This window comes from Chrysoperla carnea, chromosome 5, assembly GCF_905475395.1.
Source record: "Chrysoperla carnea chromosome 5, inChrCarn1.1, whole genome shotgun sequence".
NCBI classification, from domain to species: Eukaryota; Metazoa; Arthropoda; class Insecta; order Neuroptera; family Chrysopidae; genus Chrysoperla; species Chrysoperla carnea.
Window position 1 is genome coordinate 11,883,775 of NC_058341.1, and position 27,539 is coordinate 11,911,313.

The 27,539-nt window shown below is 29.0% G+C and overlaps 2 protein-coding genes across 2 annotated transcripts in view; one reads left to right on the forward strand and one right to left on the reverse strand.

Annotated features, from left to right (window-relative positions):
* Positions 1-27,257, reverse strand: LOC123299849 (cuticle collagen sqt-1-like). The gene is made up of 5 exons (XM_044882241.1): positions 27,055-27,257; positions 2,111-2,285; positions 1,331-1,706; positions 919-1,246; positions 1-854 (listed from the first exon to the last, which is right to left on the reverse strand). Exons 1-5 carry the CDS (start codon positions 27,068-27,070, stop codon positions 703-705), a joined length of 1,047 nt encoding a protein of 348 aa, XP_044738176.1. The 5' UTR covers positions 27,071-27,257; the 3' UTR covers positions 1-702.
* The window catches only part of LOC123300518, an 88,786-nt gene that overhangs the window by 4,188 nt on the left and 57,059 nt on the right, over positions 1-27,539 (forward strand). The gene's annotated exons all lie outside the window — the stretch shown is intronic.

Genomic DNA, 27,539 nt, shown 5'->3' on the forward strand with positions numbered 1-27,539 from the left:
GTCCTTGGTCAATGTTGAACTTATATTGGTTTTGCATTCTTCAATAAACGTCTCCATGAATGAACTTTTTCACAACAATTGAACCTTTCTAGTCTGTATAATTTCAACAAAGTCGTAGAATTTAATTTTCAAAAGATTTTATATAATGGCAGCCACTGTAGAAAAATCTTCGTAGTCGAATAAAATTCTTTATCACGCCTGTGTCACCTCTAGCTTTAATAAAGTATTTTACAAATAATAAATTAAAATTTTTCTATTTACCCGCCACTGGAGTAAATTACGTTTAGATTATGACTTAAAATTAATAGCAAAAACATTAAATAATAGTCCAATAAAATAAAGCTATTGAAATAAAATCGACATTTTGTGTAATCCTGAACAATTATTTTACCTTCGGCATGATTTAGAATTAAAATAGACTAAAAGGTTTTTTGCAAATTTTTGAATATGTATGAAAAGTTTTATATTAGGTTTTTTTAAAACTATTTTTTGAAACCTTTTCCAACTGTTACTGTTTTCGAGCAATTCTAAAAGAAACTTTGAATTTTCTGGTTTGAAGAAACTACTGGTTTTTAATTTTACTTGCAAAGGGTAGAAAACTGATAACTTGAATCAAAAATTCAGTCGCTTAGATCATACTACGAATTAAAGGATCGTTTTATTGGACTAGTAATAAAAAATATTAGACTTAAGAATTTAAAACTAATTCGTTTTTGTTTCTCTATACGGTCGTTGTTGATATGGACCATTATTCTGTTGTTCGTGATGATCAAAAGGTCCACCTGGACCCACTAAAATACCATTTTCCGCTGAATGTAATGGTGTATTTGGACCACCAGGATATGGTAATGGACCTAGAAATAAATCGAAATCATATAAAATGTACCATTTTATCCAATTTAAAATAAAATATTTTACGTTGATGTTTTGGTGGACGTCCAATAATACCAGTCGGACCTCCAGGTCCAACTAAGATACCCGGATTATCTTCATTTTGATGTGGTGGACGATAGTCGTTGTGATGGTTATTATTTTGAGGAGGTCGTCCAATAATACCATTTGGTCCGTTATTTTGTGGAGGTCGTCCAATTATACCCGTTGGCCCGCCTGGCCCAACTAATATACCGGGATCACGATCGTTGTTGTTTTGAGGACGATGATTTGGGCGATTTGGAATATCTATTCCATCGAGAGCATCGCCTTTACTGTTATAACAGCAGTATTGTTTTCCAACATCACAATGACCCTGAAAATTATTCCAGAGATATATATTTGAGAAAAAGCCTCCTTCAAACTGTCACTTATCCAACTTCGCTATTCAAGCACTTACGAATGAAATTCCAGGTGTATTGCAATTAAATTTGGCGGCACACTTGCAACGGTCGTAATTCTTGATAACTGGTTCTTTATTTTGATCCCATGACGGAACGGGTCCAGTAAGAACATCTTGTGTTCCACCACCATTATTTGGTGGATATTCATCACCTGTGAATGCTGGATTAGGACGTGCAGGTGGTCTATTTGGTCTGTACGGTCTATTAGGTCTGTTATTCAATGGTGGATATTCATTGTAGGGTGGACGTTGTTCTTCGTAGTCCGGCCTATAATCTGCTGGTGGACGAAAATCTTGAGGTTTTAAGAATGGGCGAGATGGTAAACCATCTTGAATTTCAGATACTTCATAATGTGGACGACCTCCTGGACGGCTAGTTAGAAAAAGAAAATTATATATAACGCTTAAAAATATTAGAATAATTAGAAGTAGAAATGATATTTAAAATATACGACCGGAAAAGCATTTTACGGAGATTGAGATTGTAAAAGGGTTGAATATTTGTCACTTTGATAAAAATGCTTTCCTTAATTAATCGTAGGACACAGCTTTAGTTTCTAGTAGGACCCACGTACTCTACGAGATCGAAAATAGCACATTCAGTTCAAAACATTTGATTTCTTACAAGAATATGCCGTTTGCGATTTTTATAAAATTAACAACAAATGGCAAATTTAATCATTAACTTATCGAACGAATTGTTATCAGTGTTTTGGTTGCGTGGGATTTTTATATTTTATTGATTAATTATTGGTTTATATAATCTTTAGGTATTACTGTTGTAAATAATCATATTGTGGCTTGAATCCAGGTTGACGTAATTCTGCTGCACTTCCTCCAGACCGTCGTGAATTTGATTGCCATTTCCATTTTTCTTCACAATTTCCAATTGTTACGATTGTAAATATTATTACAAATAAATTTACAAGATAATAATAATTGTAATAAAAATCTGTAAAAGAAAAAACGAAAATGGTAAATTAAATTAAATTAGCAATAGCTTTTATTATTATTTTTTTGTTCTACAAGGAAAATAAAAAACATCAAACGAATTACAAAGTATATATATACATTATAGTTTAAAAAATCGGAAATATGAAAAGTTATCACCTGGTTCTCCTAGAGAATATTATTAGTTTTTGTATTTATCGTCAATCCCAGAATTTAATCAAGAAAATTAAGAAATAAATTTCACACCGCAGTCCGCCACCAAATTAGCAAAGAGTAACATTCACTAGCTAATTCTTACTGATGATGACTACTTGGTAGTCGAAAATACGTATTTTAAAAATACAAAAAACTGATCTAGGAAATTGGGGCAAAAATCGAAATTTATTTCGACATATCTTAGAGTTCTCATTTATTATCTTCGATAATATATTTATATTAAGAAAATTAAGTAAAACAAGCAAAAACAGAGATAAAATGAACTAAGCGTTAAAAAGCATCGTATTTAGAATTGAAACTTTTTTGAAATTGTAATCATACAAATCTACATGAAGTCATATTTCGACCAAAATGGCAACAATTTGTGAGAATATATAATATAGTTTATCATTTTGTTCAAAAATCGCCACTGTGAAACTGTGAAAAAAAAATTAATACTAGTAAACTATTTTCGACTATCGAAAGAATAAAATGACGTATTGTACCAGTAAATCGGTCTTGATTAATTTGTGAAATATAACTAATTGAAGTTTTCCATTTGCCGAAAAAATATTAATCCAAGATTTGCAAAAAATCAAGGACTTAAAAATAGAAAATGACTTTAAGCCAACATTTAAAATAACTTTCAGCTCCCTAGGAGGCAGAATCAAAAAAATAAGGCAATTTTCTAAGAAACTCAGGTCTTATGTGTGCGTTAAAGTTCAAATATTCATTTGAGTTTGATTCAAAAATAAATTGTGTTGGGACTTAACTATCCAGATACCTGAACGGTAACAGGAAATATTTGTTATCCCTAAACAACGTCTTATTATATATTAAATAATTTATGATTGGTTGTTTTATTTTGGGAATTTATTTTTCTTTTTTTTTTTGTTACTATTTATAGAAAAAGGGAATATTAAATGTTAGCAATTTTTATCGAAGAGTATAATAATAATTAAAATGTTTATATGTTGTTTGAAATTTTATTATTTTTTTATTATTAGGTATATTAATTTTTCTTTAATTTACAAAAAACCTATTATTATCATCATTTTTAAACGAAAAATTTTATTTCATTTTTATTAAAATGATGGATATTGAAATTATTCAAATAAAAAGTGTAATTTTTTATAATTACTTTTTCGATTTGCTGTTTTTTGAAAATGTTTTTTTACTATTTTTAAAAGTGGCATATGAAAGAGCAATTAAAAATTTTCCGGCCCCGTAACTTAAAACGAGTAATTCAAAATTTGAATGCTAGTAGCTCATAACAAGTTTGAAAAGTTTTCATACATATCGGTTCCTTGTCGATGCATTTTGAACAATCTGTGAATGGTCTTGGCTACGAAACGTAGCGATATGTTGAAAATTCCATTTGGATTGCTGTACCGATAGGGGATAATCCCGATATCGAATTGGCGATATTACTTATAAAAATGTAAAACTAGACTTGATACCATGACAAAATTTGAAAGTGAAATTAAAATTGATTAAAAAATGAAGAAGTTATAAGCAATCAAATTTTGCATTCAAAGGTCCCTTTTAGAAAAACAAAGTTTTATATGTAATCTCTATGGCGATACCCACGTATGTCGTCACTAGTGGGTATCTTCCTCTTTGTTTAATTAAAAATTTTAAACGTTTAGTAAAGATTTTTATAAACTAACTTCAATTTTCTATTCGTGAAGTGAGAATTCTTCATCTGAAGTGTTAAAAAAATTTAGTCCGATCCACTATTATAAAAACTTCACTCTAGAAAGTTAAAAATCCCGTCTTATTCAACTTCTACCATCTTTAAAAAAGCCCTTCTGTGAACTAGTAAACAGTTTTATATGTGCACATATATATAAAACTAAATTCGTGTAGCAGATTCAAACATTCATACAATAATAAATAATGTATGGTAGTTTAATGCAATTTGTCTCTTGGAAAACACCTACATTTCATGCAAGTAACTATAATAATTGCTTACTACATATCTATGAGTATATATGAGATACTAAAAAGCGAGCGTACAATATAGAAACTACATTTTAACGAACAAGCAATTTTATATCTCATATGTAGCAGCTCTAGCTATGTCTGGAGGTATTGTATGTTTTCAGTTAAATGTGGTAAATTAACTTTCTCCTTTTCTCACTTTTAAAAAGCTAAGAAAGCTTTCTATTTAAGGAAAAACTAAAGAACAAGATAGTAATTCTTAACAATGTCAGTTTCAGTCAGGTTCGTTTTTCCACTGGGAACTTTCAGCAAATGCCTAGGGTCTCGTAATCGACGGGATCCTTAACTCAAAAAATCAATGAGAATGATCCAAAAAATTATATTTATCAATTTTTAATTCTTTTATTCGTCTTTTGGGATAAATTCATATCGATTTTTTGTACGGTTTAGGAGAAATTAACTATCAAAGTCAGTGTTTGTACCGAAAAAAGTTTTTCATTTTTAAAGCTTAAAACTTGAGGAATATTGATAAAAGTTTTTTTATGTAATAGTAAAACTTTTAAAATCACATATTGGCTAAAAAACCAACATTAAATACGACTTCTTCATATACCACCATGTAAAAAGGGCTGTTTTTCATAATTAATTTATCGTAAACCGTACACATAATCGACTTGAAATTTATACAGAAGGTGTATCAAATACTCATTAATTGACACACAAAATTTCAGTTTTTTGGTAACATTTTCGTTTTGGTATCGAAACACTTTAAGGAATATGAAACATGATTTAAAAAATAGTTGATTTCCGCAGTTTTTTTCGAAAATTCAAACTAATAAATGTTTTAAGCGCACCCGCTTGGAATCAACTTTTCCATGACGTTCTTAGTTCTTGGATTATTTTATATGACACATTCTGTAAGACCTCATATATGCAATAAATGTATACCCAGTTAGTTCATTTGAGTAGTGAGCTATTTCTACTTGTTTCTATATTTCTACAACGAGCATCGTTCATCGGGTTAAGAGTTGATTGTCTAGGGATAAAGCACTACCTTCCACCAGCTTCTAACTCTAACCAGGCCTTATATATACCTATGTATTTATATTTTATTCTGGGTGATGAATGTAAGAGCTTTAGTGTGTTATGTTAGTTTTAGTAAATGTACATTGTTTTTAGTGAAAATAAACATTCACTAGTTATTCATTAATTTTTAATAATATTATTTTAATATTACTTAACTAGTAATTGTTATACTTTTATTAAAATAATAACTAACCACTTTTACCATAAAATATTAAGGCAAAATGTGTTTATATTTCCTGTAAGTACAGAATGTACTAATGAAAAACTGAAGAAAAATCATATGCATTGACTAATCCAGGACCGTTTTTCCACTGTGCACTCTGAGCAAGTATCCAGGGCCCCACAATCGACGTTAACATCGGCTTGGTCTCAAAAATACCATTGTTCCAGTCTATGCATTGAGTACATGATTTAATGACAAAATAATAATTTGATTTGCAATCCAATATCAAAGTTTCTAGTCCCAAATTTATGAAGTTATTTAGGTTTAATTAAAACACTGAACAAAATTCGATTTTCCAACTATCAAAGTACATTCAATGACATTGAATAATTAGCAAACGTCGTTCCCGATAGGACAGATCGTTCCCAATCTAGCTGTCAAATGAGTTTTTAAAAAAAAAGGAGCCCCAGCGCCTCCAGAAGGTTAAAGACAGCCCTGAACAGATCTAAATTTGTTGATGAAGATGAAGATTTCCTCGCTTCTATGTCGTTGAAAGTATATAATATATTTAATATAAGACAACAAACTGCCTAAATTCACTCTTAGGAAACAATTATACCTGGCACACCCTGTATATAGTTTCACAACAAAATAATACAATATTTGGTTATTACAATTACAATTGTACAGTGTTACAGAGAGAGAGTATTTTATCATTTGAAATAAAATTCACAAGTGAATATTTCAATTTGTTAATTTATTATAACAATTAATATTATCTCTCGAAAATAGTTAAAACATTTTCTATAACGAATACATATATCGTGTATGTACGATGTTTACGTTTACGTAGATGTTACTTTTTCTCACGCCTGCTTCGGAAGAAGTTGAATTTTATTGTTGACAATAATGAATGGAAATTATATTAGAGTATACTTTATGGATAACTTGAAAACATGTTTTTTCAGTCTCCTAATCGTACTTGGTCGCTCGAAAACATTTAGCCAATATTTTTTGTGTTTTTGCCGTTTTAGTTTCATACTTTTAACTGTCAAAAACTTCTAAAATGCGGTATTCATTTTATACTTTATGAAATGTTGTAAACAAAAAAAGCAGTTGGCGCCTGCCAGCCGTCGAATTTTGTCATATCCTGGATACTCTCAGCAATCTTCGATTCTTTCGTGTGGCCCAGTATATTTCACATGTCTGGCGTTTTTACTCGTATCTGATATAAGTTGTATGAGCACTCACCGTTTCAACGTGCGTTTCTGCTTAGCGCACGAGGAATTTTATTCAAAGTGAAATTAAGTCTCAATCGTTTAGCAAAGAGCTATAATTGTTTCGTCATCATTTCGTTAATATTGAGTAGGTACGTAATGAAATGTATTAAATATTATGTGTTTTTCGAAATCTTTTAAAATCTGGAAGTTAGCGCGCGAGTGTAATGAAAATTGAAAAATTTGTTAAATATTCAACTTTTTATATATCGAAAACCAAAGTAGATATCGAAAAAATTTATTTTTATTTTTTGTCTATATTTATGAAGAAGTTATAACAAAATTCATCATCATCAAAGTTAAAAATATGATAAAAATAATTTCAACCGTAAATCTAACCCTTTTATGGACGGAAACACTTGGTGTGTTATGAATTTGCAGTCAACATAATGAAAAATTAAGAGATATATTTTTTTGAAAAGCATTAATTTCCCAACAATTTCTTCTCTTAATAGTATCTAAGACAGAAGAACAGGCTTGTAGTGTGTATTTTTCAATGAGTTTCTATTATATTGTTCTATAAAAACAAAATATAAATAATATATAATGTATAAAATAAAATACTATATAAAATGAATAGAATATATATATATATATGTACATTATTTATCATTGTTGGGAAACTTTTTGGTATTTTATTAAAATGAAATAAAATTTATTATTTCACAATTAGTTTTTTTATTTTTTATTGTTTTTCACAAAATAATTTTATTAAATTAAAACAAAAAACATTTAAAAAAATTTTAATATAATTGCAATAAAAATAAATATATCGTCATTAATTAACAACAAAATGAAATAATTTAATTAATTTTCAAATTATTAAAAATTTTAATGTAGGTAAGTTATTTTAAAACCGAAACCAGACAATTTTCAAGTTTCTTTCTGACATTTTAGATTACATTTTTTTTAGAATTATTTCAGATTTCTTTTTTTTCATCGTGGTAAGTATTATGAATGCATAGTGAAATCTTGTTTGAAAATATGCTCAATTACATAACGTGTTTGGTTGTAATATTGGACAAAGAGACAAGGCCGATATAGAGAGGAGTTAAGTCTCAATCGTCTTTTTGTAGAATTCTTCAGAATCTTGCTATTGCGGAAGCAGTGTTTATGAAATGCAGGATTTGAACACTTTATTAAGCAGTCCTGTTAGCTTAAAATTGTCGAATATGTTATTGTGTTTTAAAATTGTCTGTGTTGATTGTTATTATAATAAGAAGATAAACTAAAAAAAATCCTCAGTTACTCAGAAAACGTCGAGATGTGTTCGATATCTGACATCCCATTGCCATTTTCTAAGAGCCTGGCTACGAACTGTTTTGTTGTGTGTCAGCTAAATTAATTTGGGCACTTGATTTTGATTTACTTTCTGCTTAGAACAGCATAAAAGATGGATGGTAGTCAATTATATAAGGTGGTGGTGAACTTGCCGAGTTCTATGTTTATAAAACGCATCTTTCTCAATAATGTCCTTGTCAGTGTTGTCCGGTAATCTTAGGATTACTTCTACAAAAATTTTTGACTTATGCAAAAATGTACTCTGGATTTCTGAAATTCTTTTTTCAATTTTTTAGAATATTATTGAAATAAATGGTTTAAATGTTAACTTCGGGGAAAAAACCAGTAATTTTGTTTTTAAATTCTTTGGTTATTTTCGATTATGGTTATCAAAATGAATTCAATTCGATCGGCGATACATACAAACGTTTTTGAAGAAGATGTAGCGGCTAAGGTCCCGTCTTCTACCGATACCAGATATTATGATTTTAAAATTATATTCATTGAACGAAATAAAGAATCCTATACAGTTTAACTGACTTTTTTTCGCAATTTTGTTTTTGTCACTATTCTTAAACATTCTTCCCATTTCTAACTGTCCTGCATGTATGGTATTATGCTATAGGATATGTCAATAACAGTAAAAAACTATAAATTCGAATCAATGACATGAGAAAAGAGAGAATTACAATCTATAAATTATTTAGAAACAAGTATAAAGTATAAAAGTATATAAGTATGGATGTATAGTGAATAGTATAAAGAATTGAAGAAGAAAATCACAATAATGGGTAATCTTTTTAAATTATATTATTATTGTGAATGGAAAAATCACAAGAGTGAAGTTTTTAAAACAAAAAAATATATATCTGTATATATGTAAAAGAACATTATATACTTTAGTAGATAGTTCGAAAACCAATTCTACTTGATACCTGCAATGGTGGTGAAAAAAGTTTGCTGAATATTCATGGTAGATACTTCCTCGAGCACGTATCTTGCAATCAAAAGTTTCAATTTATTCTGCCGAAATCTTTCCAGCGGGGCATTAGTTCATGATTTTTTAAGATTTCAAATTTCTGCGAGGCAGAAATGTTTCTCGATGACTCCGCAAGCAATTTGGAACGTCCAATGTTTATTTTCGAAACTTTCAACTTGACATTGACCTGAGAAGATTGAATTTACTTGCAACTATTCCAAAAGTACCGGCGACCCTTAAAAAGTATAGATGATTTTTTATCAAGTCTCAAGTTAATTTCAGATCCAAACAGTGTTAGATACCGTGCATAGGTGAAGTTTATCACAAGGCTGAATCGGAAGAATGGAAGTTCAAAACAAACTTTGAAGCCAACTTTGTACTCGGTCTGGATGCTTTGAAGCTATCAATCAAAAGTTTTGATTCTGTGTTAATGTAAGAAGTTCATAGGTGAAGTTTATCACAACGCTGAATCGGGAGAATGGCAGTTCAAAACAAACTTTGAAGCCAACTTTGCACTCGGCCTGGATGCTTTGAAGCTATCAATCACGAATTTTGATTCTGTGTTAATGTAAGAAGTCATCTTAAGACTTTTAGTTTCCTTCTAAATAAAGAAGCTTATTGGTAGTGGCTGCTATTGTCATTTTTTGTATCATTTCTGCAACTTTTTGATTGATTTCTGCCAGGTTTTGAAATTTATTAATATTATAATCTCACTCCCAGGGCCGTTTTAAACCTTTCGGAGGCTCTAGACACATAAGGATCACTTCCTAGAGAAATGTAGACAATAAATCTAAAAATAGTGGTAAATAAGGCCTGGTACTTCTAATTCTAATCAGCTTAAAATAGTCGAAGGAGATTCAGAGATGGTGTAGCTACTTGAGCTGAAAATTAAGTCTCCTCTCTCAATATTTTTTGCACCTTCTGTATTCACTAGGTATTTGTCTGGATAATTTCGAATGATATCACATTGTATTTGGATATAACTGTTATTAGTATTAACAATGTATTTGAAACAAGTTGAAATGAACAATCTATTTATCTTTTTTTATACAATGTGTGATGGTGCTTTACGCTATTATTTCATTGTATTGGATTGGTGGAATATTGTGAGACGTGGATTACGTGATAGAAGAAGAAAAAAAGAAATGTTTTAATTTTTTTTTTTTTTTCGGTACGAACAATGAAATTTATTATTGAGGTGAAAAAAAGTACATAAAAAAGTTAATTTCTTTTTGTTTGAAAATAAAATTAAAGGCAAGATTTCGTTATTTGTTCATTAATTAATACATTTTTTTTTGAATTAAAATGGGAATTTACATAATACAAAAATGTACCGTGGATACTACGTGAGTTCCATGTGCTTTCATAACCTAGGAAAAATAGGTTTTGGGATTGTACAAAAAGATATGTCTATTGAAAGCTGAAAATCAAAAACTGTTGATACCACTTTGTATAAGTGTTTTTTATGTCCTTGCGGTCATCATCTTATCATAAATTGTTCTCAATAGTAGGACGTTTTTTCATGCGGCTCGGAAAATTTTTCATTGCGATTTTCAACATAATAGGGTGTTTTTTAACTGACTCCTAGGAAATTGTAATTAGTAAATTGTCAAGATCAATTACCATACAAATACAATTAAGGTAGTTGTCGTGCAACAATATTTTCAAAAAGTTTTTGATAAAGTCTGTATAGGCTAAGGCTGTAGCCGCGGTGGCTTCATACACATAATACAAAACTGTTTCTGTTGAACACAGAAAACTTAACTTCTGTTAAACTTGGTTTGTATGTTTTTACATAAATTTCGCATTTAGTTTTTAACACGCTTTTATTAGCTTTGTGCGTATGTTAGTATGTTATTATGTAACGAAATCTTTGAACATGAATTAGACCCCGTTTAAAACGTCGAATTAACTCGAAATTTGGCATAGTTATCAAGGACCGATGGCAATACAATAATTTAATAAGTTTATATGATTATCCTGGTCAGGATTCACAATTTCTATATCTGGACATATATAGATTTATTTGCGCTCCCACCATATTTATACTAAATTTCTACCTTCTACCTTTTAGTTCAGCTAGTTACATAAGCGAAATATCTTCTGGAAATTTCTTTTCAGAATTTAAAAATACAACCTCTACAATGCTCTTCTTAATTAAGTTGATCTCTAATGCTCTTTTTAGTTAGAGACGGTTAATCGAGGTCAAATTTTGATGGTGATTGTATTATTATATCCTTAATAAGTATACAAACACTGACAATTTTCTTACACTATGCCCATAGCACGACAACTACCTTAATATAATATAGAACTACATTATATTCAATTTGAATATAATATAATAGAGATAGGTATAGTAATAGTAATAAAATAATAGTGACCTATTTCACTATATATATAGTTAATATACTATACATACAAATGTCATAATATTTCTTATTATATTTGTTATTATATTATAGTATTTCAGTTCAATTCAGTATTCATTCATTTGGTCATATATATATATGAATGTAATATAATATATAATACCTATATTATAACATCAAATACAGTTCAATGAATATAATTAATTTATTAATATAATATGTTTTGTATATGAATGTATTATATGTTGTTAATATGGGTTATATAAATTATTATATATATATGTATCTTGATATTGTATATCTGTAGAGTATGTATATGCAATTGTATATTTACAGTACGTTTTTTTACCGATGGTCCATCGGGATTGATTTTAATAGTACCTGGATGACCGAGCTTTGCTCATAAAGCCATATCTTTGCTCGATAATTTTTGAGTTAAAAAGATACAAATTTTAACACTAAAATAATAACCGTTTCAAATGTCTCCACACAAATACCAATTTGAATGTACCGGTAATGTATTTTATTTCGTTAACTACAATAAACACCAACAGATGTCAGGAAGAATCGTATTGTGCAGTTTGTTTCAGTTTTCTCTGAAAACACGGATTAAACGAGACATTCTAAAAATGAAACCTAGCTAGATCGATTTTCCGCCCTAAAAATCCCCTGCATACTTATTTTCATGAGTCGTTGGAGATGTCAGGAAGAATCGTATTGTGCAGTTTGTTTCAGTTTTCTCTGAAAACACGCATTAAACGAAACATTCTAAAAATGAAACCTAACTAGATCGATTTTCCGCCCGAAAAATCCCCTGCATACTTATTTTCATGAGTCGTTGGAGCCGTTTCCGAGATTGCTGATAAAAAAGACAGGATGATCTCAGTAACTTTTTGCGTAATTACAAAGAAATTAAAAAACCGCATTCCAGTAATTTTTGGGTAATATTTATACACAATATTTATTTAGGAATTAAAAAAAATAATGAATCATATTTGTATGCATCTTTGAAATATAAAAATTACCATAATAATTTAATTATCAATAAAATTAAATTAAAATAAATGCAAAACATATGTCTTGTATGATATACATAAATAATTATCTCTCAATAATATAAAAATATCCACTTTAAGAAAGTTATTTTATTACATAATAATAAATATAACTAATAGTAAGTATATGTTAATTATATTAATACTAAAGGTATTTGTATGTAAGGTTTGTCATATATCCGTCCTACACTTTATAAATCTTAATCAACTTTAGTCTGGGGGCCCATCTTTCTAAAAGAAACCAACAGGTGTTCGCCAAATTGAACCTGCGGTGGCAAACGGAGACTTTCCGAGACACGTGAAAGAGAATTCCTCATTTAATATAAATTTTATAGTTGAAAAAGTTGTAGGGTTTAGTATTTTAAGGATGTATGAGCATGACAACAATGTTTGATTTAAAGGCTCAAAATTTGTTTGTAGGTAGTCTTTTACTCAAAGAATATGTGGTTAAAATTTCAGCTTAGGTAACCGTGCAAATTTTTCAGAAAAAAGTCATTAAAAATCGATATAAAATACATTGGCTCTTATGGAGGAATCTCAAAAAACGACATATTTTGGAAGTTTTTGATAATTTTCATTTGGAATGAATGAAAACAAATAAAAAAAAAACTTTTTAATAGAAAGTAAACATATTAGCAAAGAATTAGAAAAGAAAAAAACTAAGTGTCACCGTCCATATAAGGGATGTAAAAGCAGGGTAGATTAAGGGTTGAAATTATTTTTATCTTATTTTCAACTTTGATGATGAATTTTGTTATAACTTCATGAATGTAGACGAAAAATAAGAATAAAATTTTTCGATATGTGTCTTGGTTTTCGAAATATCGAAAGCTAAATAATTAAACAAAATTTTCGATATTTTGAAAATTAAGCCAGATATCGAAAAATTTTATTCTTACTTTTCGTTTTATATCGTCAAGTAATAATAGAAATTTATCATCAAAATTGAAAATATCTATTTTTAAATTTGTGCCCCCACTACCATGCTCATACATCCTTAAGTCTCACGTCTCATTTCTAAAGGTGTTTTATCAATGACAATGTATATACTGGCGTGCACCGGGACTAGTTATTTTATATTCACAAGATATAATACTACATAATAGTCTCCATACAGGTGGTATAGTATTGTTTTTTTGTGGTCTCGTCTGATCTGTCCTAGTTATTGTAGTGGTCTATGATCTATGTTTAAAACAACCTTGACCAATATATACAAATAAAGAAAGATGTGTGTTGATTATCAAATAATATGATGTTCATCAAAGAGGTGTCAACCTCTACAAAAAAATCACCCGCTAAAACACTAATACAAACTTTAAATTGATTGAACTATGTTTTCCAATTTAAATAAAATAATTAAAATTTGAAAATTAAATTATAAAGAAATATGCAAGTGTGCCAAAATTTTGATAAATCAAAAAGTATATCATGTTGAGAGAAAAAAAAACTGATGATACGAACGATACAACAAACAAATGAAAATTTTTATTCAATTTCATAGACATTTTTATTATTTTATTTAAAAAATTTAATTTATGATACATTTTTCAAAAAAAAAAAACAACAAAACCAAACAAAAATATATGAAAACTTCCTTTCATTTTTCAAAGCAATATAAAAATTACTAGATTATATACAGGCTGTTTCAAGTGATAACAGTAGGACTTCATTAAAAATGGTAGATAACATTCAAATCATGACCACTTCTTGAGGTATATTCAGCATGAAGCATTAGTCGACAGATTTGGCCTATTTTTACACAGTTAGCTGTGAGATCTCAAGTTTCAAACTTTTGATCATTTAGATCGAAAATAATCAGATGCAAAATTCGCGATTTCGAGGGTTAAATCATGTAAAACTCACTGTTTTCTCAGCTATTTTTTATGATATTAAAAAATTATCGCGGTAGAATTGAAAAAATTAGTATGAAGAAATGTTTTTAAAATAACAAAAAATTGCACAACGTCGTTTTGTTTCCGAGATATTAATTTTGACGTAAATTAGCCAAAATTAGGAATTTGGGCATTAATTATCTCGTGATTTAAACGGTCAAAATTTCGGAAACTTTGGAATTTAATAGTAAGGCCTATACTTAGTCCGTGAAAAAAAAATCGTTAAATTCTAACAAAAAGTGGTACCATAGTTTTAGCATAGGAACTGCAAGTTCATACATGCTGTTGAAATTTTAGAAAAAAGGATGGTATTGTAAATATTTTCAAAATGGTGACATTGGAGATTTTGAAAAAATATTTTTCTCGAGACGGGCTGATGGCACACCTATATCTCTTGGGCTGTTGTTTTCTGTAATTTATCACTATAAGATTTAAATTATCAAGGATCGTTATCTCAAACGGTCAAATTTCCGATTTTTCACGCAAACGTTTTGGTAAAGTTTACAAGAATATTCTTTTTTTTTGCAAAATGTTTTGTAAAAGTAAATGCTTTGAAAAATTATCATTATTTTATTGTTGCCCAGGAATAGATGAACTACTGCTGTTAAAACTTGAACCATTCCGTATATATACAATTTATATACATTTTTAAATTTCCCTTGATGTTTCTATATTTTCTTTTTCAATTTTTCACATTTTCACAACATAAACAACAACAAAAACAACAACAGCAGCAGCAGAATGAAAAAAAAAATGAATTTTTGACATTAATAAAATTTATATAAACAATAAATTTTTCACAAATATTTGTTTTTAATTATATTCGTTGTTTTATATATAAAGACAAAAGGTAGATAATCATGCCATGAGTTTAGAATAGAAATTCGAGAAGGGAAGAAAGAATTGGTGACTGAAAAATTTGTGGTGTTATCGAAAATTTAATCTAAAAGAGATATATCATGATTTTTTGAGAGATTATTTTAATTTTCTTATGGTTGATCGGACATTGAGGCAATGAATAGAGAAAAATTTGAAATTTGAACTTGTTATTAATTGCTAACTCATACGTATAAAGTAATTTTTTGAAAAACAAGTGAAAACAAACAATTGACTGAGTTAATTGTTGAAATACCATGTATAGACAGTATTGATTACTCTATCACATTACACATACATACATGTCACACACATATAACTGATATACTCATATAATACTACAATTTGCGCATAATATGAGCTCTTACGGGTAAACAGTGATGCTTACGAAAAAATATTTCAAACAAAAGTTGTTTATTTTTTTATAAGCAACATTCTTTACGTTTAAACTTTTGTTCTATCTCTAACGGTTTACAAGATGGGTCCTACAGACCCAAGACTCAATCGAACTATGTTGCTCATTTACGAACTTGACCTCACCTTTTACGCCTTTTTGAGTAATCGTGATGACAGATGGACAGACGACAGACGACAGATAGACAACCGGAAATGAACTAATTAGGTACCTATACCAAACACTTATACCAAAATATTGTTCATAGCATCAATATTTTTAAGCGTTACAAACTTGGGACTAAACTATGTATATTTCATATATACATGGTAAAAAAATTTGGGTGTAAATTAATCATTAAAAATTTGCGCACTCAATAGACAATTAGCTTTTTATCGCACGATAGAGTACCTACGCTTTTCACATGACTAAAATAATTTAAATAATTCGCACCAAAATGAACCTTCAACTACTATATTTGTGTATCAATAATTTTTATTTTAAAAACTGATATGCGTAAAATATGTTTTGAAACAAGTTAATCGCGTTATGTATTTTGTATTTAAAATATTCACACTGATAAATAAAATATATCAGTTAATAATTTATGCCACAAAAAAACATGCATACATAAATCTATAATCTATACATTCATATCCAAAAAAATTTTCTAGATAATATTCATTATTTTTTCAGTCATAACTGTGTTGTTAACTTCCTTGTACTAATTAAAGGAAGTATTGTACCTACGATGCCATAGACAGACAGGCAGATAGACAGACACACACTCACACATATAGCTTTCAAACAGCCCTTTTTTTGGAAGAACAATTTTATAACTCCCCTTTTTTTGGAAGGACAATTTTATACCATTAATTTTAAATATGATTTCGATCATATGGTCACTCCGGCTGGAGCATATATGGCGCAATCTAGGTGTCCAATTTCCACACAATTTCGCGGAAATTGTGGTAGAATTTCGACAGTAACTCGTCAAAATGTTGTATTCCAAGTGTTAAAATGTCTCTGGTCTTTCAGCGTAGACTTTATATACTCAAAGAAAATAATCTAATGGGGTTAGATCGCACGATCTTAGCAGCAAATTAACAGGTACATTTATTATTTTTAAGATTTCCATGGAATTATAAATTTTCCAGACCCCTTGAAAGAGAAGATCTTGGCTATGTAAATCTTGGTAAAGGTAAACATTTTTAGACAAACACAACTACTTTCTCACATTTCCAGCCGTTTCGGAATGATTTTCAAGCCTTCTTTTCACGGTAAGAAACGTATGACGTTTACTATATTGCTTGTATGGTATAGAGACAGAATTGTATAAGAATATCCACCAGGATATTATGATATTGCAAACCAGTATGAGCCGTACGTCCACACTACACTGACTCGTCCGCCATATTATTAAAACTACTATTCCAATAGTCAAATTAGTATGATGTTCACCATGGTACTGCCATAGTGATGTCTACAAAAAATTTATTACCGTGCACATTCTCGCGAAGAAGCAAAAATCGGACAAGAAATGAGAATGTGGAGGTGATAATTCTGGTGTACCACCTGTTCTCGCATTGTCTTGCCCTAGGCTTAAAAGGTTTACATGCTTTTCAACAAACAAAATAATTGTTGCCATTAATTTTACGAAAAAAATTAAAGTTTTTTACTGTACTAGATAAGAAGATAATTGTATTAGCTATCCGCAGAAAGAGCTACCAAAACAGCTGTTGCCACTTCGATGTCATCCATAGCAATTAAATACTTGCAAAGTAAGACAAAATCGTGGTAGTAGGTGTTTCATTTCGGTGTTTCGCGGTGATAATCCGCGAGAATGTGAATGATGGATCCAACTTTGCACCTGGTCCTAGAATTGATAGTTTACGAGTATACAAGGAAATGATGTGGTGTCCCTATCAGATATTTATTTTTATTTTTTCCGTATAGTATTTTGTTTTTGCAATATTATTTATGCAAATGTGTGACAAATCGTTTTGTTTGATTCAATCATGGTTGTTGTTGGTTGTTGTTTGTTCTATATGTAATGTTTGTTGTATTCACAGTTGTAACAGCAGTACCAAGTGTGTTACTCTCGTTACATAATAAAAAAGGGGTGAAGTTATCATTATTTAACGAAAAAAAACAAACAAAAAAATTAGAGCTATTTTTCAGCAAACATAAACATTTATTTTGACTGTTTGGTATATTTTAATCTATATAGTGAGAGTCATATTTTCAGTTAAGTCAACCTGATAATGCTAATCAATCTTTTCTTGATCCCACTGTTGTTGATCTTTCACTCCCAGGTTATTCACGTTTGTACAAAGCTGTGTACAGTTATTTCCGATCTGAAGGGAAATAAAAATATATTCAAGCTAAACATTGAACTTCTTTTGTCTCAAATAGTCTTGAATTTTCGATTGCCATAGCAAAATTTTTGAAACTAACAGTATTCAAGTGACGTGTCTCCAAGCTCACTTTTTTACCCTTAAAATGAGTCTTGTTAGAGAAGGCTTAAAAGGACCAATAATATCAAAGTTATGTGCCTGAAAATGTTGTGTATTTTTAACCCCGGCCTAAAAAAAACGGGGTGTTATAAGTTTGACCGCTATATGTGTGTGTCTATCTGTCTGTGGCATGTTAGCGCCTAAACGGATGAACCGATTTTTATTTCTTTGGTTTCGTTTGAAAGATAATTTAATGAAGAGTGTTCTTAACTATGATTCCAGTACGAGCTTAGGGTTCCGTACCCGAAAAAGCTAAAAATTTGGCGATGATCTTCAGAATCGGCTCAGCTTGGAAAAGACTTTAAGCAAAAAGGTTATTTAATGAATAGTGTTCTTTGATATGTTTCAGGTGCGAGATTAGCGTTCTGTACCCGAAAAATTTGCCGGGGTTTTTTTTTAAATTTTGTAAACACTTGTTATAGAGTATATTGAAAACTTGTTTCTTATTTTTCTGGTTCTTATTCTGACTTGGCAAGTATAACTATGTTTTGTATGCCTCGCGATATCTATTTTAATAGGTTCGATGTCAGAGACTTGGAAAATGCACAGTATTGTCATGTTTCTATCTCGGAATATTTTCCAAGCGTGCTTATTTCAAACCGATCACTTACACTTGCCATTTTATGATGATTAGAATTTATTCAACAAGGCAGAGTTAAGAAAATTGTAGCTGTTTTTTCCTCAGTTTTGTCAAAACTGGAATACTTTTCATCTCCTCCCACCTCAAAATAAAATCGAGGAAATAATCGACTTGCCCAGGTCGACTTGAACGTGTTCAGATCTATCGAAGTTTTTCCTTCCAAGACATTATTTTCAACTCTCACTGTATATAATGTGAGAATGAATGATTAAAATTCAAGTAAAATGTTTAAAATATAAATAAAAAAAATATTATGATTAATTTCATGAAAATACATATAATCAAAACAGTATATATGTATAAATACAAAATTTATTCGTTTTTTAATTTTCATCGTATAATTTATCAATTACTCGAATAACGCGTGCATACATCTATAAATAAAAATAAAAAAAATAAAAATTCTACATTTTCGAAACATATACTTTCTCCTTTGTAATAAATAAAAACTCTATACCATTCTTTTTACTTGCAATTTGGATTATTCATTAACCTTAAAAGTTTTTAGTTAAGGAATTTGAGGTTTTACACAAGACCAAAGTGTCGTGTTAACGTAAACCTAGTTTTTGATTTCCAACTAATTCCATTTATTAACCCCTGACTAACAAGAAGGGTGTTGTAAGTAAAACTTTTCTGTGTATCTGTATATCTCTCTGTGGCATCGTAGATCCTAAAAGGACGAACCGATTTTTGGTTTATTTGAAAGATCATTTGATTGAGAGTGGTCGAAGGTATGTTTCAAGTGCGAGTTTAGGGCTCATGAAAACTGGTGATGATCCTCTAACGAATAAGTAGATTTTCCTCAAACAACATTCTCGATCAATCTACTTAAAAAGATTCACCCTCTTAAGAGCCACAATGCCACACAAACGAATTAATAAGACCTGATTTCATGTCAGGGTTTTCTTTAAATTAATAAATTTTGAATGGTATTATCCTAATTAGATCGATATTTCGTAAGTTGCTTATCAAATACAACTTTAAAATCTAAATTTACTGTTTTTATTTTTCTATATAGATTTCTCGTTCCATATACAAAATTTAGCCTACGGGTTATTTAGTTTGAAGGCAATACAAAAACGTATTAAGCGACTACAATTAAAGTGTGTCTTTAAAATTCGTACGCACACGATATAGTGATTAATATATGACAGTTAAAATAAATGAACATCATATATAATTTTCAGTTTCATAAACGCATGTTTATTTTTTGAACGTGTAGCTCGGACGATAAAAATAAGAGTACGTAATCTAGATTATCCATGGATCATTTCCATTGAATAGAAAATATTTGGTACTTCTAAGATTAAATGTTTATTAACATTCCGATATTGAAATATTTCATTCTCCAAATCATTTAAATATCATAATTAAAAGTATCTTAACCTCATGATAACCAGCCACTTAGATCATTTTTTACATCACTTGATAACTTTTGTCCCAAATATGGGACATTCATCTTTTATTTTAAATGACGAAAAATCACAAACAATGATATTTTATGTGCCATGTACGGGAAGTTTTGAAAAACGATTAAATTAACTTTATTTTTTAACTTTCAAACTATCGGATGCTACAATATTCAACTCAAAATTTAAGAAAAACAAAATTGTTCCTGATCTGAAGATAAGGAATTTAAAAAAAAATGTTGTCAAACTTGAATTGATTTTTGTTTCAAAAAATTAAAGCAAAAAAAGTCTTTTCAAGGCAATCTTTCATGTTAATTGATGTAATTTCGACTTTAAAATACAATTTTCCATAAATTAGTAATTGGTAATTAGTGGTATATCTTTTTAAAAGATGCGCATTATATATATTAATTATTTATCCACCCACAAATTAAAATTATTAAATCAAAAACAGAAGTGGAAAATATTGACACAAATTTGAGGTCGAATTACACATTAAATAATAAAATTTATTAATAATTATGTGATTTAAAATTGAATTTTGGTGTATAAATTATTTTATTACCTTCGTTTTAATTAATATGTTATGGATAAAACAAAATCATTCATTTCATTTATAGTTCATTTCAAATCAACCATGTGATGATGTCACATTTTGAAAATGTGACGAACCTGTTTTAAAAATGTTTCCGACACATGTTAACATGGAAGCTTTTTTAGAGAGAGATTATTTAAGCAATTAAAAACTGATTTTATTAATATATCTTTATTTTCTTGAATTTAAAACTAACTCGAAATAACCATAAACTTTAGTATAATATTTTTCGCAAACCCACTATTTTAGACACTACCTCTTGTGATTCATTCCACCCTTGAAATCAAAAAATCCCTACTTACAATAATACACATTACATAATTATTTTTTAATATAATTGATAAGAACCAAAATTTCTGTCTGAATTAAATTTATTATATATGCGAAACAAAAATTTTAGTATCCGTCACAGTTTTAAAATGGATTTGGAGCTCGAAACATGTCACGACATGTTACAAATGTCATAAGCGGAAAAAGTAAATAAAAAGAATTCTTGAAATTAAAGTGTTATTTGATTTTCATCAAAACCATAATTAAAAACTTATGTTTCCGATTTATCCCAATGATTTATCTTATTTAAAAATAAGATAAACCATTAATCAAATTTACATTATATTTTTTTGTTGTCATTTCCAACGGTGGTTGTGGCACGCTTGGTAGAGCATTGGACTTCTAATCCATAGATTTAGGGATCAAAGCTCATGCAAGTCGGTCACTTTCAATTGTTCAATCAATACACAACGTTGATCTGGAAGTGGTTATCTGAGGAACGCATTACTAAGGGCACTGATGGCACAGTTCCGATTCGTCTCGACGGTAGTACAAGTACGCTAAGAATAACCCGCATCAGATCATTCTGTGGCCAGATTGAACAGCTGTATTGAAGAACAATTGACGAAAGCCGTTTAAGCGACTGTCTGATGTTGATAACCTCACCATCACATACAGTTTTTTTTTTAAATTTTCTGAAAATTCATATCGATTCCCTATACGATTTATGAGTAATGTGCCCTTTTTTTGGTAAAATAACTGACTCTGATAGTTAATTTCTCGTAAACCGTTCAGAGAATCGATATGAATTTTTCACAAAAGACAATTAGAAATAAAATTGGTTTTTTGTGGTATCGAAATACCTTAATACAATTATAAATATTATAATTAATATAAGTATGTAGGTGTTATAAATTTACATTAATAAGTTTTAATTGATTATATACAGCTATTCAATACTCCATACAAATTAATTGAATTGATATCTAGTAGTATGTAGTGTGACTTTACTTTATTAGTAATATTAAATAATTAAAATAGCTCATTAAATAAAACCTATTCATATTGTATTGTACCTAATAATTTCAAATACAGTAGAACCTCGATAAGTTAAAGTCCAAGGGAAACACAAAATATTTTAAGTTATAGAGGTTTTAAGTTATCAAGGGTCTATGTTAGGTAAAGGTTAATATAGAGGTATGTACATGTTTCTATGTACCCTAGTTAATATAGAGGTATGTACATGTTTCTATGTAGTTACTGAGGGCCTATACAGAGATTATTTATTTAAGTTATAGAGGTTGCGTATTTTAAGTTATAGAGGTTTCGGGCTCTGATGGGAAGGGAACATAGTATTTTTTGAAGTAACAGAGGTTTTTATGTTACCGAGGTTTAAGTTATCGAGATTCTACTGTATCTACCCATCCATCTAACTAGATTACATCCACTTTTCATCAATATACACAATTAATAGACAATGTAATGCATGTTAGAGTATGTAGGTACTAATATCATATCCGACAAGTAACTCTATATACCAGACCTATATACCTTTACAAAGTCTGTAGGAAGAAATGTACTAAAATGTCCGTAAAGACAATTTTTTACAGAATGAAATAAAATAGGGGACCGGACAAAATTGTTTTTATCACTTCAGATGAAGAATTCTCACTTCACGAATAGAAAATTGAAATTGATTTTTAAAAATCTATACTAGCATGCAAGATATGAACGTTTAAAATTCCTAACTAAACAAAGAGGAAGATACCCACTAGTGATGTCATACGTGGCTATTGCCATAAAGATTACATATAAAACTTTGTTTTGCTAAAAAGACATGGACATCCTTTGAATGCAATCTTTGATTGCTTATAACTTCTTCGTTTTTTAATCATTTTATACCATGTATATGAAATATACGAAGGTATATTAAGTTTAGTCCCAAGTTTGTAACGCTTAAAAATATTGATACCATGAACAAAATTTTGGTATAGGTGGTCATAAAATCACCTAATTAGTCCATTTTCGGTTGTCTGTCTGTCGTCTGTCGTCTGAAAAAAATAAACAACTTTTGTTTGAAACATTTTTTCGTAAACATCACTGGTTACCCATGAGAGCGCAATATGCGCAAATTGTATAGTATATATGTTATGGCTATATCAATTATATATGTGTGACATGTATGTGTGTGTAATGTGACAGAGTAATCAACACTCTCTATACATGGTATTTAAACAATTAACTCAGTTAATTGTTTGTTTTCATTAATTTAATTTCACTTTCTAACTTTGTCATGGTATGAAGTCTAGTTTTACATTTTTATGGACAATAAGAATGTAAAAGACCAATTCGACATCAGAATTATCCCATATTTTGTGTAAATGTATAGGATAACTGTCCCTTTCAGAATTACTAATCATTTAAAGAATTTTTTTTTGTAAAAACGTTGTCAGTACCATAATAATTCTAGACACGTTATTTGTTGCCAGTGGCTGGCTTGTAGGCTGGACTACAATCCTCTTATTTTTGATCTAAAGAATATTTTTTGTAATGTCCTGACTCATGCTGTGTATGAAACATGTATGAATGTGGTATGCAGAAGTTATTTATATCACATATTTAGTATTTAGTATTGAATAATAATAAACTAATAAACTATTGAATATAAGCATCACTGCGTAAAGTGAATCTCATTGCTAACCAACTTACTGTAGTCATCATATACCTATGCATCGGGTGTATAAAAATTATAGTTTATCCTTAATCTTTATATATGTATGTACAGAGCGTTCTGTTATTAACTGCAGATCGTGGGCCTACAGAATAAGCTCCTGTATATGTCGCAGATGGATTGCCGAATCAGCTGTTTTGCAAAACTATTACACGGGAAAAATTATTTGTGGATATCACTATGCCAATATCAACGTGTACGCCATACTGTACACTGTATTGAGGGAATCGTAACATTAGCAATTATAGTTCCAGCGGTTTAATGCAGTATCAGCGTCAGGCCCATACTGATTGGCGAATCCCACAATACTTCTGGTGAATAGCCCTTGTCAATACTGTAATATTACTTTAGATACTATATGTATCTGTCTTTATACCATATCAGCATTGTAGTAAACATCATGCATTTCTTACTGTCGTGTTGTTTTACAGAATATTTCCGTTATACACGGTTGAAGACGTTTAGTGGTTTTTCATAAATACTGAACTCAAACTCGCAAAAATACGTGTAGTGAAAACGTGAAATGAAATGTCAGTATGAGAGCTTTAGTAAATAAAAATAAAATATTGATATAAATTTTGAGACACTCAATATTTTTAGCACATCTCTATACAGTTAATCATTATCAAGTTTGAGATATGATTATATTATGTAGATAAATCTAAATTAATTCTATTTACTGATTCTAGATTTATAGTATAGCATAAATTTTAGATAAAAAAAATTTTAATATGTACTTTAAAGCGTGCTCTCTACATTTATTCTTTACAATAGCAGATTTGACAGATATCGAACACTCCACGCTTTAAATTTTACACAACAATTAGAATTATAATCCACTTTTTAGTGGAATAGAGCGAGTTTTTTTAATTTTTTTTAAAACTATCTTGTTACTTGCTCTTGTTTTGAAATGGGTTTCATATATTATTTAAATTTTAAAGTATATTTAATAACTAACTAATAATATAAGTTTTTATTTATATAATTATTTTTAAAATAAATATACAAGTATCTCATTATCATTAGAACTAAGCTAACAAACTAATGATAAACTAACTAAGGTATGATGTTTTGTCTGGTTGGATGTATAACAGAACAAATTATTTTAAAATTATTATTTTTCATTTAGAAAAACTTTTTCATTAAAAAAACCACTTCGACTTAGTGATAGCAAATAATAATATTTTTATTTTTATATTTTGTATTTGCAAAGGTGTTTTAATTTCAAGGTTCAAAGTTTGTAAGACACATTTTATAGAATAACAAGTGAAAACAAACAATTGACTGAGTTAGTTGTTGAAATACAACGAAAGTGTTGAAGGTCAGTGCTTTCATTATTTGTTGTAAATTAGAAAAGTTTAAAAAATCAACACAATTATGACGGCAATTGTTTGCGGCTTGAATTTTTGAAATCATTTACAAAACCATTAGTTGAAGCTGCAAATTTTTAACTTTTTATCTTTTATAATTGACACTAAAGTCTGGTCAAATAGAATTCATTCAGTAAGCATAATAGAAACGAACAAATCCTTTTCGAAAAATAAAAGACGAATTTCTTAATATTTTCTCCACGCGGAAACCTAGAAACTGATATCCGTTTTAGTAAAAACTGATAGAAATTTTAGTTCAGGCAGAACCCAAAATTCTTTACGCAAGACGAATCGAATATTGAAAAAAAAGCTTCATATATTTCCCTCAAGTTTTTAGGCATTCATGTAAAAGTTATTATTATTTTTTGTTTATATTTCGACAAAAACAAGAAAAAGTGCATATTTTTAAAATTTCATTCTGCTTAAATCTGTAATTATAACGGAAGGAACCTAGTTACTTATATTAAATACAACAACCACACACTTGTGTTTTTATAATATTATATTAAATACAATTTCCTTAAACTTTTCGGTGGTATAACACACTCAAACACTCAAACATACAATTCAAACTATTCCCTTGACTTTAATGTCAAAAAGAAGTTCCCTTTGGTGTCAAATGCAAATTATCACCGGAAAATGTTATATATAACATATATTTAACTACTACTAAAGGCATTGTATAACAATATATATTATTTTCTTTTCCCTTTTGTGGAAAAAAAGGAAAAAGTTTTTTTATTTCTTGTAAAAAAATAACCATCTTGTTGCTTGTTTTCTGTAAATCGAATTCAAATTGCATTAATTTGTTTTTCCTTTAAGTTTTTCAAATAAAATGTTTTTTGAATATAAATTTTAAGAATCAACAGTTTTTCGCGAATATATTAGTTTTTTTACCTTTTTCGATTATAACTTTCATTATATCGAAAATCATGCCATTTAAGTATCTTTGTGTGTGGCAATTCGGACATTCGGACAATACAATCTATGACCATCATCAGAAAGTATCAGGTCATCAGTGCGTTGGGTTTTGGACTTTGGGCTATGATATTTAGACAATTAAGAGAATTATTATTTTTGGAGACGATATTTAGAGAACCATATATTGAATTATTTTTTCCCCAACAGGACCTTTCATCTTTGATTGGTGTGAAACATTCTTTTTGATTGTCGTGAAACTTTATCATTTTTTTAAGAATGATTCATAGGTGGAAAAAAAAATTTATAAAGAAAAGCAGTTTTCCAGATAAGAATGATTAAAGTTACAGTTGAATTTCAATTCTATCGATTTGAAATTTGGATATGTTACGAGTATTCATATTCTACCTACCCTGGGTGTTTATTCTCCTTCCTGTTAATTTTTCCAATTTTCATTTTCACACCCAGGTACCCTCCCATTAAAAGAAGATGAAAGAAATAATTTAAAATTGGATAAAATGAAAGTTGGGTAAATGACCACCATTTTAGAAAAATAATATAGTATTTCAAATCGACAGAGTAAAGGGTATAATCGCTGCTGTGCTAGAAATTTAATTGTAAATAACTATTCTAATCTGGAAAACTACTTTTCTTTATAAATTGTTTTTTCACCAATGAATATTTAAGAGAATTCTTAGAAAAAATTATAAAGTTTCGCGCCAATCAATGTTTAAAATTTGTACAAACAGCCTTAAAAATAAAATTTGTAAAAGAATTTATTTATTGAAGCCACAATACACACATTACCTTTTTGAATCTTCATCGTTTTAAATTAATCCAAAAAACCACATTTATCTCACAAATTTAAACAAATTAAATAAACACGTTTTTTTTTAAATTTCTTATTGCACAGGTGTAACGTACTTATTATTACCGCATTAAATTGAACACTGTATTATTATATGCGAGATATTTGAAAAATGAAAGTGAACAGTATTACTTGCAGCAAGTGAATTGAAAAAAATGATTTTTTGTATGCCTTCTTATATAAATTATTTTACTTTTGAATATAAATCGCCGCCTCCATGACTCACTTTATTTTAATGATATAATCGTAGTACGATTTAAGATTATCAATTGATCTTATTAATTTTATTAATTATAAAAAAATATCAACTGATTTTTTAAATATACATATTTTTAATGAAAAATAGGAGGCGCTTAAAATATTTTTATTGTTTTAATAAATCAGTGGTGTTAAATATTTTTTTTAAAATTTGATTGATCGTCGC